The following is a 16,057-nucleotide window of genomic DNA, read 5'->3' on the forward strand; positions in this document are numbered from 1 at the left end:
GTAGGACCACCTGGGAATATTAACAAAAAACGTTAGACCACCCTCCGTTCGAAAAATATTTAGAAAAAACAAATTTTTTTTTAACGAAAAAACGTTCCCTCCACCATCCAAAGATTGTAATAACGACAAAAACAAAAAAATCGATTTTCTACTAAAGGAGTGAAAAATTTATAGATTTTTTCATCCAAATCCATTCAAAATCGTAGGACCACTTTTGACCACCCACAATTTTCGTTTGACCACCCTCAGTTCGAAAAATATTTACAAAAAACGAATTTTTTTTTAACGAAAAAAAATGAAAAATGAATTTTTATATAAGCAGCAGGAATTCTGGGGTGTTTTTGATGTCAATTGTTAGCGAATCGTAGGACCACCCCAAAATATTCACAATTTTCGTTTGACCACCCTTCGTTCGAAAAATATTTAGAAAAAACAATTTTTTTTTTTAACGAAAAACAAAAAAGGCTGGATTCTAATGAATTACTACAAATTCTGGGGTGTTTTTGTGCTCAATCGTTGGAGAATCGTAGGACCACCTGGGAATATTAACAAAAAACGTTAGACCACCCTCCGTTCGAAAAATATTTAGAAAAAACAAATTTTTTTTTAACGAAAAAACGTTCCCTCCACCATCCAAAGATTGTAATAACGACAAAAACAAAAAAATCGATTTTCTACTAAAGGAGTGAAAAATTTATAGATTTTTTCATCCAAATCCATTCAAAATCGTAGGACCACTTTTGACCACCCACAATTTTCGTTTGACCACCCTCAGTTCGAAAAATATTTACAAAAAACGAATTTTTTTTTAACGAAAAAAAATGAAAAATGAATTTTTATATAAGCAGCAGGAATTCTGGGGTGTTTTTGATGTCAATTGTTAGCGAATCGTAGGACCACCCCAAAATATTCACAATTTTCGTTTGACCACCCTTCGTTCGAAAAATATTTAGAAAAAACAATTTTTTTTTTAACGAAAAACAAAAAAGGCTGGATTCTAATGAATTACTACAAATTCTGGGGTGTTTTTGTGCTCAATCGTTGGAGAATCGTAGGACCACCTGAGAATATTAACAAAAAACGTTAGACCACCCTCCGTTCGAAAAATATTTAGAAAAAACAAATTTTTTTTTAACGAAAAAACGTTCCCTCCACCATCCAAAGATTGTAATAACGACAAAAACAAAAAAATCGATTTTCTACTAAAGGAGTGAAAAATTTATAGATTTTTTCATCCAAATCCATTCAAAATCGTAGGACCACTTTTGACCACCCACAATTTTCGTTTGACCACCCTCAGTTCGAAAAATATTTACAAAAAACGAATTTTTTTTTAACGAAAAAAAATGAAAAATGAATTTTTATATAAGCAGCAGGAATTCTGGGGTGTTTTTGATGTCAATTGTTAGCGAATCGTAGGACCATCCCAAAATATTCACAATTTTCGTTTGACCACCCTTCATTCGAAAAATATTTAGAAAAAACAATTTTTTTTTTAACGAAAAACAAAAAAGGCTGGATTCTAATGAATTACTACAAATTCTGGGGTGTTTTTGTGCTCAATCGTTGGAGAATCGTAGGACCACCTGGGAATATTAACAAAAAACGTTAGACCACCCTCCGTTCGAAAAATATTTAGAAAAAACAAATTTTTTTTTAACGAAAAAACGTTCCCTCCACCATCCAAAGATTGTAATAACGACAAAAACAAAAAAATCGATTTTCTACTAAAGGAGTGAAAAATTTATAGATTTTTTCATCCAAATCCATTCAAAATCGTAGGACCACTTTTGACCACCCACAATTTTCGTTTGACCACCCTCAGTTCGAAAAATATTTACAAAAAACGAATTTTTTTTTAACGAAAAAAAATGAAAAATGAATTTTTATATAAGCAGCAGGAATTCTGGGGTGTTTTTGATGTCAATTGTTAGCGAATCGTAGGACCACCCCAAAATATTCACAATTTTCGTTTGACCACCCTTCGTTCGAAAAATATTTAGAAAAAACAATTTTTTTTTTAACGAAAAACAAAAAAGGCTGGATTCTAATGAATTACTACAAATTCTGGGGTGTTTTTGTGCTCAATCGTTGGAGAATCGTAGGACCACCTGGGAATATTAACAAAAAACGTTAGACCACCCTCCGTTCGAAAAATATTTAGAAAAAACAAATTTTTTTTTAACGAAAACACGTTCCCTCCACCATCCAAAGATTGTAATAACGACAAAAACAAAAAAATCGATTTTCTACTAAAGGAGTGAAAAATTTATAGATTTTTTCATCCAAATCCATTCAAAATCGTAGGACCACTTTTGACCACCCACAATTTTCGTTTGACCACCCTCAGTTCGAAAAATATTTACAAAAAACGAATTTTTTTTTAACGAAAAAAAATGAAAAATGAATTTTTATATAAGCAGCAGGAATTCTGGGGTGTTTTTGATGTCAATTGTTAGCGAATCGTAGGACCACCCCAAAATATTCACAATTTTCGTTTGACCACCCTTCGTTCGAAAAATATTTAGAAAAAACAATTTTTTTTTTTAACGAAAAACAAAAAAGGCTGGATTCTAATGAATTACTACAAATTCTGGGGTGTTTTTGTGCTCAATCGTTGGAGAATCGTAGGACCACCTGGGAATATTAACAAAAAACGTTAGACCACCCTCCGTTCGAAAAATATTTAGAAAAAACAAATTTTTTTTTAACGAAAAAACGTTCCCTCCACCATCCAAAGATTGTAATAACGACAAAAACAAAAAAATCGATTTTCTACTAAAGGAGTGAAAAATTTAAAGATTTTTTCATCCAAATCCATTCAAAATCGTAGGACCACTTTTGACCACCCACAATTTTCGTTTGACCACCCTCAGTTCGAAAAATATTTACAAAAAACGAATTTTTTTTTAACGAAAAAAAATGAAAAATGAATTTTTATATAAGCAGCAGGAATTCTGGGGTGTTTTTGATGTCAATTGTTAGCGAATCGTAGGACCACCCCAAAATATTCACAATTTTCGTTTGACCACCCTTCGTTCGAAAAATATTTAGAAAAAACAATTTTTTTTTTAACGAAAAACAAAAAAGGCTGGATTCTAATGAATTACTACAAATTCTGGGGTGTTTTTGTGCTCAATCGTTGGAGAATCGTAGGACCACCTGGGAATATTAACAAAAAACGTTAGACCACCCTCCGTTCGAAAAATATTTAGAAAAAACAAATTTTTTTTTAACGAAAAAACGTTCCCTCCACCATCCAAAGATTGTAATAACGACAAAAACAAAAAAATCGATTTTCTACTAAAGGAGTGAAAAATTTATAGATTTTTTCATCCAAATCCATTCAAAATCGTAGGACCACTTTTGACCACCCACAATTTTCGTTTGACCACCCTCAGTTCGAAAAATATTTACAAAAAACGAATTTTTTTTTAACGAAAAAAAATGAAAAATGAATTTTTATATAAGCAGCAGGAATTCTGGGGTGTTTTTGATGTCAATTGTTAGCGAATCGTAGGACCACCCCAAAATATTCACAATTTTCGTTTGACCACCCTTCGTTCGAAAAATATTTAGAAAAAACAATTTTTTTTTTTAACGAAAAACAAAAAAGGCTGGATTCTAATGAATTACTACAAATTCTGGGGTGTTTTTGTGCTCAATCGTTGGAGAATCGTAGGACCACCTGGGAATATTAACAAAAAACGTTAGACCACCCTCCGTTCGAAAAATATTTAGAAAAAACAAATTTTTTTTTAACGAAAAAACGTTCCCTCCACCATCCAAAGATTGTAATAACGACAAAAACAAAAAAATCGATTTTCTACTAAAGGAGTGAAAAATTTATAGATTTTTTCATCCAAATCCATTCAAAATCGTAGGACCACTTTTGACCACCCACAATTTTCGTTTGACCACCCTCAGTTCGAAAAATATTTACAAAAAACGAATTTTTTTTTAACGAAAAAAAATGAAAAATGAATTTTTATATAAGCAGCAGGAATTCTGGGGTGTTTTTGATGTCAATTGTTCGCGAATCGCAGGACCACCCCAAAATATTCACAAAAATCGTTTGACCACCTTTTGTTCGAAAAATATTTAGAAAAAACAATTTTTTTCTTAACGAAAAACGAATATCAGTGTTGCACTATTTCTAATAAATTTGAGAAGTTTAAAAAATCGAACACATTTATCAAGTTCCAGTATTAAAAAATTTAAAAACTTTTAAAGTATTTGCTAGAAAACCGTACACCACTATGTTAAGTGTACGCACAATAAATTAACATTTTATTAAGTTTTTTAACATTTGTACAATAATAGGCCAAAAAATGAAAATTTGTTCAACAAAGAAATTTTTATTTAAACATAGACATCAAAACAAAATTTGAAATCAGAAAATGACAAATATAAAACACATTCTCAAAATCCGCTTTTAAAATAAGATTTAGACATTTATTTAAAATTTTAAATAAGAACGCTAACTAACAGAATAACATTTCAGAAAAAAAAACGTTGTTATGGCAACAAAGGATCTAATTTGATTCTATTAGTCTTAAAAACTCATAATCTTAGATTCATTTGGAATAGGCCTATTGGGGATACCACATTAAAAAAAAGTCTACCTCGAAGGTGGAGTGGAAATGACTATCAAACTGGAACCTTCTTTTTAAAATTTTTTTAAAGAAATCATTCATAAATTCTTGCGTTTATAAAGCATTTTTGATAATTTAATTGCAAAAGCTTATCTTTTTCCTGTTAATTTAATGGATTTTATAAAAAGTAATTCTTATAGTCTTTCGTTTATGAATTACATTGGTTGATTTAATTGTAAAAAGTAATAAAAAAAACCACCATAAAACCAAATTTTTAATACTAATTATCGCTGTTGCTTAACTTTTATCGTAATATAGATAATAAGTGTAAAAAAGTATAACTAGTTTTTCCGAACATTATTTTTTCACTAATTAATGAATCTAAACTGTATTCATTAACATCCTTGCGTATGATAAAAATAAAATATAAGAATATAAAGTATCAATTTTCACCACCAGAATTCTTTAAACTAAGAGTGGTCCAATAAAGTTTGTGGTTTGTGGTAACGAATTTTCAGGTTTTTCAACACTGGTCCAACGATGGTCAAACGATTAGACGATTATGAATTTAATATTTATATATCTTTCGAACTGAGGGTGGTCAAACGAAAATTGTGGGTGGTCAAAAGTGGTCCTACGATTTTGAATGGATTTGGATGAAAAAATCTATAAATTTTTCACTCCTTTAGTAGAAAATCGATTTTTTTGTTTTTGTCGTTATTACAATCTTTGGATGGTGGAGGGAACGTTTTTTCGTTAAAAAAAAATTTGTTTTTTCTAAATATTTTTCGAACGGAGGGTGGTCTAACGTTTTTTGTTAATATTCCCAGGTGGTCCTACGATTCTCCAACGATTGAGCACAAAAACACCCCAGAATTTGTAGTAATTCATTAGAATCCAGCCTTTTTTGTTTTTCGTTAAAAAAAAAATTGTTTTTTCTAAATATTTTTCGAACGAAGGGTGGTCAAACGAAAATTGTGAATATTTTGGGGTGGTCCTACGATTCGCTAACAATTGACATCAAAAACACCCCAGAATTCCTGCTGCTTATATAAAAATTCATTTTTCATTTTTTTTCGTTAAAAAAAAATTCGTTTTTTGTAAATATTTTTCGAACTGAGGGTGGTCAAACGAAAATTGTGGGTGGTCAAAAGTGGTCCTACGATTTTGAATGGATTTGGATGAAAAAATCTATAAATTTTTCACTCCTTTAGTAGAAAATCGATTTTTTTGTTTTTGTCGTTATTACAATCTTTGGATGGTGGAGGGAACGTTTTTTCGTTAAAAAAAAATTTGTTTTTTCTAAATATTTTTCGAACGGAGGGTGGTCTAACGTTTTTTGTTAATATTCCCAGGTGGTCCTACGATTCTCCAACGATTGAGCACAAAAACACCCCAGAATTTGTAGTAATTCATTAGAATCCAGCCTTTTTTGTTTTTCGTTAAAAAAAAAATTGTTTTTTCTAAATATTTTTCGAACGAAGGGTGGTCAAACGAAAATTGTGAATATTTTGGGGTGGTCCTACGATTCGCTAACAATTGACATCAAAAACACCCCAGAATTCCTGCTGCTTATATAAAAATTCATTTTTCATTTTTTTTCGTTAAAAAAAAATTCGTTTTTTGTAAATATTTTTCGAACTGAGGGTGGTCAAACGAAAATTGTGGGTGGTCAAAAGTGGTCCTACGATTTTGAATGGATTTGGATGAAAAAATCTATAAATTTTTCACTCCTTTAGTAGAAAATCGATTTTTTTGTTTTTGTCGTTATTACAATCTTTGGATGGTGGAGGGAACGTTTTTTCGTTAAAAAAAAATTTGTTTTTTCTAAATATTTTTCGAACGGAGGGTGGTCTAACGTTTTTTGTTAATATTCTCAGGTGGTCCTACGATTCTCCAACGATTGAGCACAAAAACACCCCAGAATTTGTAGTAATTCATTAGAATCCAGCCTTTTTTGTTTTTCGTTAAAAAAAAAATTGTTTTTTCTAAATATTTTTCGAACGAAGGGTGGTCAAACGAAAATTGTGAATATTTTGGGGTGGTCCTACGATTCGCTAACAATTGACATCAAAAACACCCCAGAATTCCTGCTGCTTATATAAAAATTCATTTTTCATTTTTTTTCGTTAAAAAAAAATTCGTTTTTTGTAAATATTTTTCGAACTGAGGGTGGTCAAACGAAAATTGTGGGTGGTCAAAAGTGGTCCTACGATTTTGAATGGATTTGGATGAAAAAATCTATAAATTTTTCACTCCTTTAGTAGAAAATCGATTTTTTTGTTTTTGTCGTTATTACAATCTTTGGATGGTGGAGGGAACGTTTTTTCGTTAAAAAAAAATTTGTTTTTTCTAAATATTTTTCGAACGGAGGGTGGTCTAACGTTTTTTGTTAATATTCCCAGGTGGTCCTACGATTCTCCAACGATTGAGCACAAAAACACCCCAGAATTTGTAGTAATTCATTAGAATCCAGCCTTTTTTGTTTTTCGTTAAAAAAAAAATTGTTTTTTCTAAATATTTTTCGAATGAAGGGTGGTCAAACGAAAATTGTGAATATTTTGGGGTGGTCCTACGATTCGCTAACAATTGACATCAAAAACACCCCAGAATTCCTGCTGCTTATATAAAAATTCATTTTTCATTTTTTTTCGTTAAAAAAAAATTCGTTTTTTGTAAATATTTTTCGAACTGAGGGTGGTCAAACGAAAATTGTGGGTGGTCAAAAGTGGTCCTACGATTTTGAATGGATTTGGATGAAAAAATCTATAAATTTTTCACTCCTTTAGTAGAAAATCGATTTTTTTGTTTTTGTCGTTATTACAATCTTTGGATGGTGGAGGGAACGTTTTTTCGTTAAAAAAAAATTTGTTTTTTCTAAATATTTTTCGAACGGAGGGTGGTCTAACGTTTTTTGTTAATATTCCCAGGTGGTCCTACGATTCTCCAACGATTGAGCACAAAAACACCCCAGAATTTGTAGTAATTCATTAGAATCCAGCCTTTTTTGTTTTTCGTTAAAAAAAAAATTGTTTTTTCTAAATATTTTTCGAACGAAGGGTGGTCAAACGAAAATTGTGAATATTTTGGGGTGGTCCTACGATTCGCTAACAATTGACATCAAAAACACCCCAGAATTCCTGCTGCTTATATAAAAATTCATTTTTCATTTTTTTTCGTTAAAAAAAAATTCGTTTTTTGTAAATATTTTTCGAACTGAGGGTGGTCAAACGAAAATTGTGGGTGGTCAAAAGTGGTCCTACGATTTTGAATGGATTTGGATGAAAAAATCTATAAATTTTTCACTCCTTTAGTAGAAAATCGATTTTTTTGTTTTTGTCGTTATTACAATCTTTGGATGGTGGAGGGAACGTTTTTTCGTTAAAAAAAAATTTGTTTTTTCTAAATATTTTTCGAACGGAGGGTGGTCTAACGTTTTTTGTTAATATTCCTAGGTGGTCCTACGATTCTCCAACGATTGAGCACAAAAACACCCCAGAATTTGTAGTAATTCATTAGAATCCAGCCTTTTTTGTTTTTCGTTAAAAAAAAAATTGTTTTTTCTAAATATTTTTCGAACGAAGGGTGGTCAAACGAAAATTGTGAGTGGTCAAAAGTGGTCCTACGATTTAGAATCGATTGAGCTCACAATTAAATTAAATTTCGTTCATGGGGGTGCTACCATGTTATTTTCCCTATGCTGGTTATGGTGGAGGCTACGAGAAATAAAATTTTGAATCGTGAATATTTTCCGAACGGAGGGTGGTCAAACGAAAATTGAGGGTGGTCAAAAGTGGTCCTACGATGGTCAAACGATTAAGCTCACAAAGAACGTAAAATTCGGTCATGGGGGTGCCATCTTCACAAACCTCATTTTGTCATATCTATGACAAAATAACTTAAATAAACCATATCAGATTATTAAATGATATTTATAGAGCCCATAAAAAGTGTTTACTTTTAGTTATTTTATGTATTTAAAAAATAAAAATAAAAATATTCGATTGAAATAACTCATCAAAACGCTATTTGCAATACAGTAGCTATGCACTAAAAGTGATGTTATAATAATAATGTTTTACGGCCAAACAACATTTTCAGCCCGAAAAACTATTTGATATCTATATGAGAGCGCTATAGCCAATAGTAAACCTATAATCAGGCTGTTATTTTGTCACAATGACAGCCAATCCAATCCGTTTTTAATCAGGAAACAAAGACTGGAAATTTTTAACTTTTTCCGGCGCTTTAATAAATTTACAATCCTCCATTATCTATGTACATATGACAGAAAAATATAATCAGAATTAGTCATACTGTCAAATAGCCAATTATGCTTCACTTCATAAATTATGCTCATATACATTTCCCCAATCCACCAATATACTTCGAATCTCAAACAGAGGTCTGTTCTAAAATATTCGAAAACGTTTTCAAGCATTTGACAAAAAACAAACGTATTAAAACGGGATTTGATTCATACAATCTCATCTACACATAAAGATATATTCCGATTACCAGAACAATACTTAAACGTAGATTCTAGTCTAATAATTCACTACATTCTAGTCTAATAATTCTAATTTTCTAAAATGAGACCTACTAGACTGTTTTTAAGTGGAAATGATACAAATGTAAAGACAAGAATTAAAACATGAAATACTTTCTCACATTATACATTGCAAATCATTTTTGGGAAAGTGATTTTATCACCGATTCGCATTTTATTACATAATGTGCAAAAATATGTTTCTGAATTGAAATAAGCGACAATATTTATTGTATGGGTAAAACTTAAAAAGAATGCCAATTAAAATATTATTCGTTCCAAATATGCCTGTAGCAAAATTTTTATTTATATTTGAAATTTAAGTATATTCATCTCTACTGATACTGAATAACTTTAAAACGAGTATATAGAAATGTATTACTTATTTATTATAATACATGCTTATATGTATTTATGGTAAATTTCTAATAAATTGAACAAAAAATAGGTAAGAAAATCTCTCAATCGTCAACCTGAGCAAATTCCAATAAAACAGTAACACTCTAACACAAAGATGCAGGAAGATGAAACGTTGATTTTTGCTTTGCATCGTCAAGTACATATAAAGTGCTGAATGCAAGAAGCATTCAGCACTACGAATTCGTGCTTCTTTGGTGCTTAGTAAAGCATCAGGACGATTCTTGATAGTTATTGTAGCTCACGATATGATTTATAAAGTATCTCACTTTGCTGACATTTACAGCTATAGACTTTATTGAAAGAGGCAAAAATTAAATTTTGAATAATTTTTCCTAGAAATTAGGATCAGTTCCTCTTACCGCCATAAGCGGTAATACCAGCTATTACCCTACACTACACCTGCGCTGCGATAATCAACTTTCTGGTTCGGACATGAAGTATCCATATCCTGTTAGCAAAACAAAGTTTTATATGTAATCTCTTGGGCGATACTCACGAATGATGTCACTAGTGAGTATCTTCCTCTTTGTTTAATTAGGAACTTTAAAGGTTCATATCTTGCATGCTAGTAAAGATTTTTAAATATCAACTTTACTTTTCTGCCCGTCCAGTGAAAAATTCTACACCTGAAGTGATAAAAAAAAGTAGTCCTATCCCGTATTGTAAGATCAATACGAATTAATATTTTAAGCTAAGTTTACTAAGTGTGAGTAACGAAACTTAAAAAAATTACTGCTTCTTAAAAAAAGTATACTTAAAGTATTACTGCTTTTTCACCCACCGCTAATTTCCGATATAGTAGATCTCATACTTACAGACTTCATTCCCTTATGGACACACAGCTGGCGTTAGTTCATAAGCCTCTGTGCACGATATGATACCAGTTACAAACGAAAACGTAGACGTATCCACGGCAAAATAAATTATTGACAACCCTAAAGCAAACGAAGAAATCCATGCGATTGGAAAAACACTATACGTATAGTACATACCTAATATTTATGCAGTAGGCAGGTCTGACAAGGGCTAGTTTTTATCAGATCATGGTCAGTATATAATGTAGTTTTAAAAATTGTATAATACACATAACTTATGTGTATAAGATGTATGCTTGTTGTATCACTCAATATTCGAAATCAATATTCTAAAAAAAAAAAAAAATACAAAAAAACAAACTTAAAAGTAACATGAAATCTCGATAAATTCAAATGAAGAATGTATTAATAGATATTTTTCGAGAGACATTAATTAATTGTGACAGATCAAATAATTATAGCCAGTCAAGCCAATGAATCGATTCACATTCATTCATTAGTAAAAGTAATTTATCATTTTATGTAAATTAAATTATGTATTTAGATAGAAATTACATGAAAGAGCTTAAAGCTATTTAAAAGCAATTGAAAATAAACAGTTGACTGAGTTAATTATAGAAATACCCTATGTAAATATTGTAGAATATCAGTGCTTGTATTCTTTCTTTATAAAAATTTAAGTAGGATAGAATGGCGGTAATTTTTCTTCCGAAAAATTTCCAAGAAATATTATTTTTCGTTTTTTTGGAATGGAAACAAAAAAAAGTTTTACCGAAAATTAGGTTTAGTACGAAGCTAGAATCAACAGACACACTTTTTGAAGCTATACCTGCAAATTCTACAACTCTCTATCTTTTATGGATTTTAAGAAAATAGAAAATTAAGTTTTGCCCTAATTTGAATCCTCATTGGAAAAACAAAGATATTTACGAAAAATTTGTTTCGGTATAAAATATGGACCTTACGTACCCATGATCCAATTGACTTATATTGCTCATTTACAAACTCAAAATCTCTGTTTACATCTTGAACACCCTATAAAAATTTCAACCATATCCTTTTTCGAATTTTGAGTTACATTGATATCCCTTTTCGTTTTTGAGGTATCGTGTTAACGGAGATACGGGCAGATGGACAAATTAAAATGGATTAATTCGGTAATTTTATGCATACCTTGAAAATTGTATCTGTAGTATCAATATTTCTAAGCGTTACAAACTTGGGATTAAAATTATTATACTCTGATAAATTTCATTTATAGAGTATAAAAGTATATATACGGCTATGTCAGATTTCTTCACTGATTAAGATTCCATTTCTATTTCGCATTTCGATTTCCAAATGTTCGCATTCTTTGTGAATCTCAAAAACCAGCATATTTTTTATAATAAGGGCAACAATCATTTTGACAAGAGACAACCGCTGCCCTAAAATTTAATTTCGAAAACAGGCTTCAGCATGCATTGAATAAATAGATAAATATTATGGAAACCATATAGTAATTTACAACAATACTGTTCAAAAAAAATGAATGAGCTGTTTAATAAAAAATGTTTCGCTCTTTCAGCATTCTAATGATTCCATAGACCACTACTGTTTATTTAATGTAAGCCTGCTTATGACTTCCATATTGGCTGCCTGACGTCATCAGTGATTTTCCTAATAAGGGTATATTAAATTTGTAACGCTTATAAATAGGGATAGTAAAAACAAAATAATGACACAGGTTTGCATTAAAATGGCGATATAAATAAATAAAAAAGTGCTTATGATATACCATACCTGAATACCGAAGCTATGGAATGTAACTCGCAATGACAATTAAGTTATTCCAAGAAAATCGGAAACACAATACAAAAAACAATAGATACTTTTAATAAGAAACATTAGTTTTTTTTTCTTTGGAATCAAACCGCAAATATTCCCATTTCAACGGAATTATTTGGAATTAAAAAGAAAATTATTTAATAAAACTACCTGAAGATTCATTACATCCTGGTTAATAAAATTCTGTAAATCAATTATGATGCATTTCCTAAACAGGTAGAAAAATAAATTATAAGGTTACGAATACACACACTACTTAGTATCAAGAAAGCAGACTTAGTTCAATTGAGCACGAAAGAGAACAAAGATCACAAAACGTTCTGTGCTTTATTATTAAAATTGCCCTTAAATTCAAATTAATTTTTATAATTTTGGTAATTTGAGTCCAATGTTGTTCATCAAAATTTTGCGTTTTAAAATATCATGGATGAAGGATAATGCTATGGCGAACACTTGGTAAAAATCGATATTTTGAATAGCAAGTGTATTCTCAGCCTAATGAATATTAAAACGAATAAACCTTTTAGGAATTGTTGAAGCTTTTTTTATTCTTATTTTTTAGTTTTTTATAAAATAAATTATTTAAATGTTGAATTTCCTTAAACATAATTTTAGTATGTCAAGCAAGTTCCCATTCTAAGTTCATATCAAGAAATTCAAACAGAAAATATCTACTATTCAAACATCTTGTACATAAAGATAAATTTGAAAGTCAAAACGCTATGTCATTGTGAATCTCAAATTTCTATAAAGACCTTCGTAAAGGTCAATTGAAGTAATTTAATTAAAGGTTCAAAATAATGATGTGGGACCTCTATTTCAGACCGATCTGTAACTTAAATCGTTTTTTTTTTTCAATTTCCATGCAATTATTAAATTAGAATATAATTATTATTTCAAGGCCACTGGTATGAGTAGTCTCCAAATCAGAGTCCCAATTCTTTTATCTGTATTAAAATGATTTTACGGGCGAAGCTGCGTATCCTATCAAATAAATGTCAATAATCTTAAACGTGATTTACTTGCAAATTATCATTAGTCAAGTTTAAACTATTTAATTATATACAATAAAATAACATGAGAAAAGATTGAAGAAAATGACCGGAATCAACCTACAGTATCATAAAATATTGACCCATTTTTGTACTTGACAAATTGAATTGTCTACATTAAAATACTTTTTGTTTCTTTTACGTTCAGTAATAATTTTTTATCAGTACGATAAATATGTACAATCCTAAAGCATTATATTATTTACTTTTTTATTTAAAACAAATTGGAAATTTTTTAATATTAGGCAAGAAATTTTTTGATTAGAAATAAAAGTTTGCAATGGATTTTTTTATTTTGTTATATTTGAATTTGGTTTTTTGTTTTTATTGTAATGGCTAAATAAAAAATTTTATCAAAATAACAAAATTTTTTTTTGATTTCAGATACCGAAATTGTTAAACCAATTAAAATGAGTCCTTTACCACTACATGAGCAAGATTTAATTTATGAACAAAGCAAATACGGAGATCGAGGAGGTAAATAGTTAAATTAATTTTATTTGCATGTCAAATTTTAAAAATTGTGAAAAATTGAGACAAGCGTAACGATTACGTTAAATTTTAAAAGTGTCATAAATTGGCACAAAAATTGAGACAAGCTTAATGATTTCGTTCCATGTTATTAGCCGCATCGTAGGGCATCTTAATGACGGTGCCTGAAAGCATAAATTGTGATTGCAATTCTTTTGTGATTATTCTTAATCTAACTAACCAATTTTTCCTACGAAATATGAAGAGCATTCTGTTTTACCGGGACCGGAAAACTTTTGATTCTGCAGAAAATTGAGATGCTTCAGTTTTTTTTTTTTTTTTGTTCCTTTTACCGAATGTCGGGCAATTTATTTTCGCATTTATTATTTAACTAGCTGTGAACTACCCGCTTCGATGGGAAATTTTAAATACAGAGATTATTGTATTATAACCTTCACTTCATATGCCGTCACTTATCCTCCTTTTGTTCACAATTTCGTCGATTTTATTATTTTGATGCGGAGTCCCAATTTTTTTGAAAATGGCTCATGTTATATTCACTGATAATGAGGCTTTCTAAACATGAAATAATTTTTCAAATCGGTTAAGTACCTAGTTCCTCCATCTATATCTTGAAAGCTGTAGCCGTTTATATACTCTGTTGCTTTCACCTTTCTAAATGAACACTTATTTTGCGTTATAACATTAATGTCAGTTTCACATTTTTAATGATTCCGTAATTCTCTGTATTTCTCCTATTTTATTTTCTGCATCGTAAGCTTTTTCGCCGACGTCATCACACAAAATTTTTCACCACCTATTTTTACCTTTTTTAGGGTAAAACTTTCACAAACTTTGCATGTCGTATTTATTTAATCAAAAGCCTAGAAAATAAGTTTCAAGTTTCTAGCTTTAAAAATGACATAATTGCCAAACAAACTTGCATCACTTATTTCAACTCTTTACAGCCCTTTTCACATTAAAAAGTAGAATATGTCTTTTCTCAGGCTCTAGACTATCTCTGTACTAAATTTCATTTAAATCGGTTGATAACACATTTGAGTAGCATCTCCTGAAACTTGCATCCTCTATTTCAACCCGTTACAGCCATTTTTCCTCTTTAAAAAGTAACCTATGCCCTTTCTCGGACTCTAGACTATATCTTTAAAAACTTTAGTTTTTTTGTTGTAAAAACCAAATGACAGAAAATTACTAAATGAAACTTTTCTAATTTCAGAAATAAAAGTTGATTCAAAATATCATAGTGGACATTTTCGTTATAAAAATGCATCAATTTGGGACCCACATCCAGAATACGAAATTCGTGCATTTGGAAAAGTTTTACATTTAAAACTTAGTCAAGATTCGAATTTTGTTGCATCAGACATAAAAGTAAGTGTGTCCTTAGATTTCAAATTTGTTCAAATAGTAAATTTATTTTGTGTTTTGTTTTAGTTTTCACAAATGGTGAACAATGAACTATCAAATATAACCGCAGATTATAAATCGGAGGGGTGTTTTTATACAGGAATTGTTGAAGGTGATCCATTTTCCAGCGTTGCTGTTTCGCTCTGCCATGGCATGGTAGGTTTTCTACAACATTTTTATAAATTTATTTTTCATAAATCCAAAAACGAGACTTGAGAACTAAAAAACGTTCTAGTTTTGAACTATCTTAACGACCGAAAATTATAGTTTATTACGTTTAAAAAACTATAATTATTTAAACAATCTAAAAATAGTCGATAATTATATTAATCAAATAGGCATTTAACCACCTAAATTATTAAGTAAAATTTATTAGGTTAAACCCATAAATAGTCATAAAATTTGAATTAATTTAAAATATATAATTACTATACTATTACTGTTTGTCACAATCTTAAATTAATGTTTTTACCTCTCTACGAAATATACTTCAGAAGTTAAGTTTTCGTGATTAAAAATCCAAGACAAATTTTTATTTCATCAAATGTTGCTTCTTCTCTCCTACCTTTTAAATTCATCTAATAAAAAAATAAATTTAATAAATCAAAAAATTCGACTGCGTTAAATAAAAACTGAAAAGAAAAAAATAAGTCCAGTTACTTACTAAGCGCCTTAATCTTGCGACCCTCGCAAGATTAAGGAAAATCAATCAGACTGATAAACACATTATCATTTCTTTGAGTCGCGCAGTCGAGTAGAAAGTAGAGTAAGATATAGTACTTTCAGTCAAGTATAACTCGGATAACTCGAAAAGTAGGTACCCCTAAAAAAAATTTCAAAAAATCGAAAAACTTTTTTTACCTCCAATTTCGATAAAAGTCAGTATATAAGTTAATTTTG

The 16,057-nt window shown here is 29.9% G+C and overlaps 1 protein-coding gene across 1 annotated transcript in view; it reads left to right on the top strand.

Annotated features, from left to right (window-relative positions):
- The window catches only part of LOC123305978 (A disintegrin and metalloproteinase with thrombospondin motifs 9-like), a 165,989-nt gene that overhangs the window by 127,648 nt on the left and 22,284 nt on the right, over nt 1–16,057 (top strand). Inside the window, exons 2-4 of the mRNA XM_044887822.1 lie at nt 13,643–13,735; nt 14,967–15,121; nt 15,185–15,313. Of these exons, the coding sequence (XP_044743757.1) occupies nt 13,643–13,735; nt 14,967–15,121; nt 15,185–15,313 (377 nt within the window). The remainder of the gene's footprint in view (nt 1–13,642; nt 13,736–14,966; nt 15,122–15,184; nt 15,314–16,057) is intronic.

The sequence above is a fragment of the Chrysoperla carnea genome, chromosome 1 (assembly GCF_905475395.1).
Source record: "Chrysoperla carnea chromosome 1, inChrCarn1.1, whole genome shotgun sequence".
Classification (NCBI taxonomy): Eukaryota; Metazoa; Arthropoda; class Insecta; order Neuroptera; family Chrysopidae; genus Chrysoperla; species Chrysoperla carnea.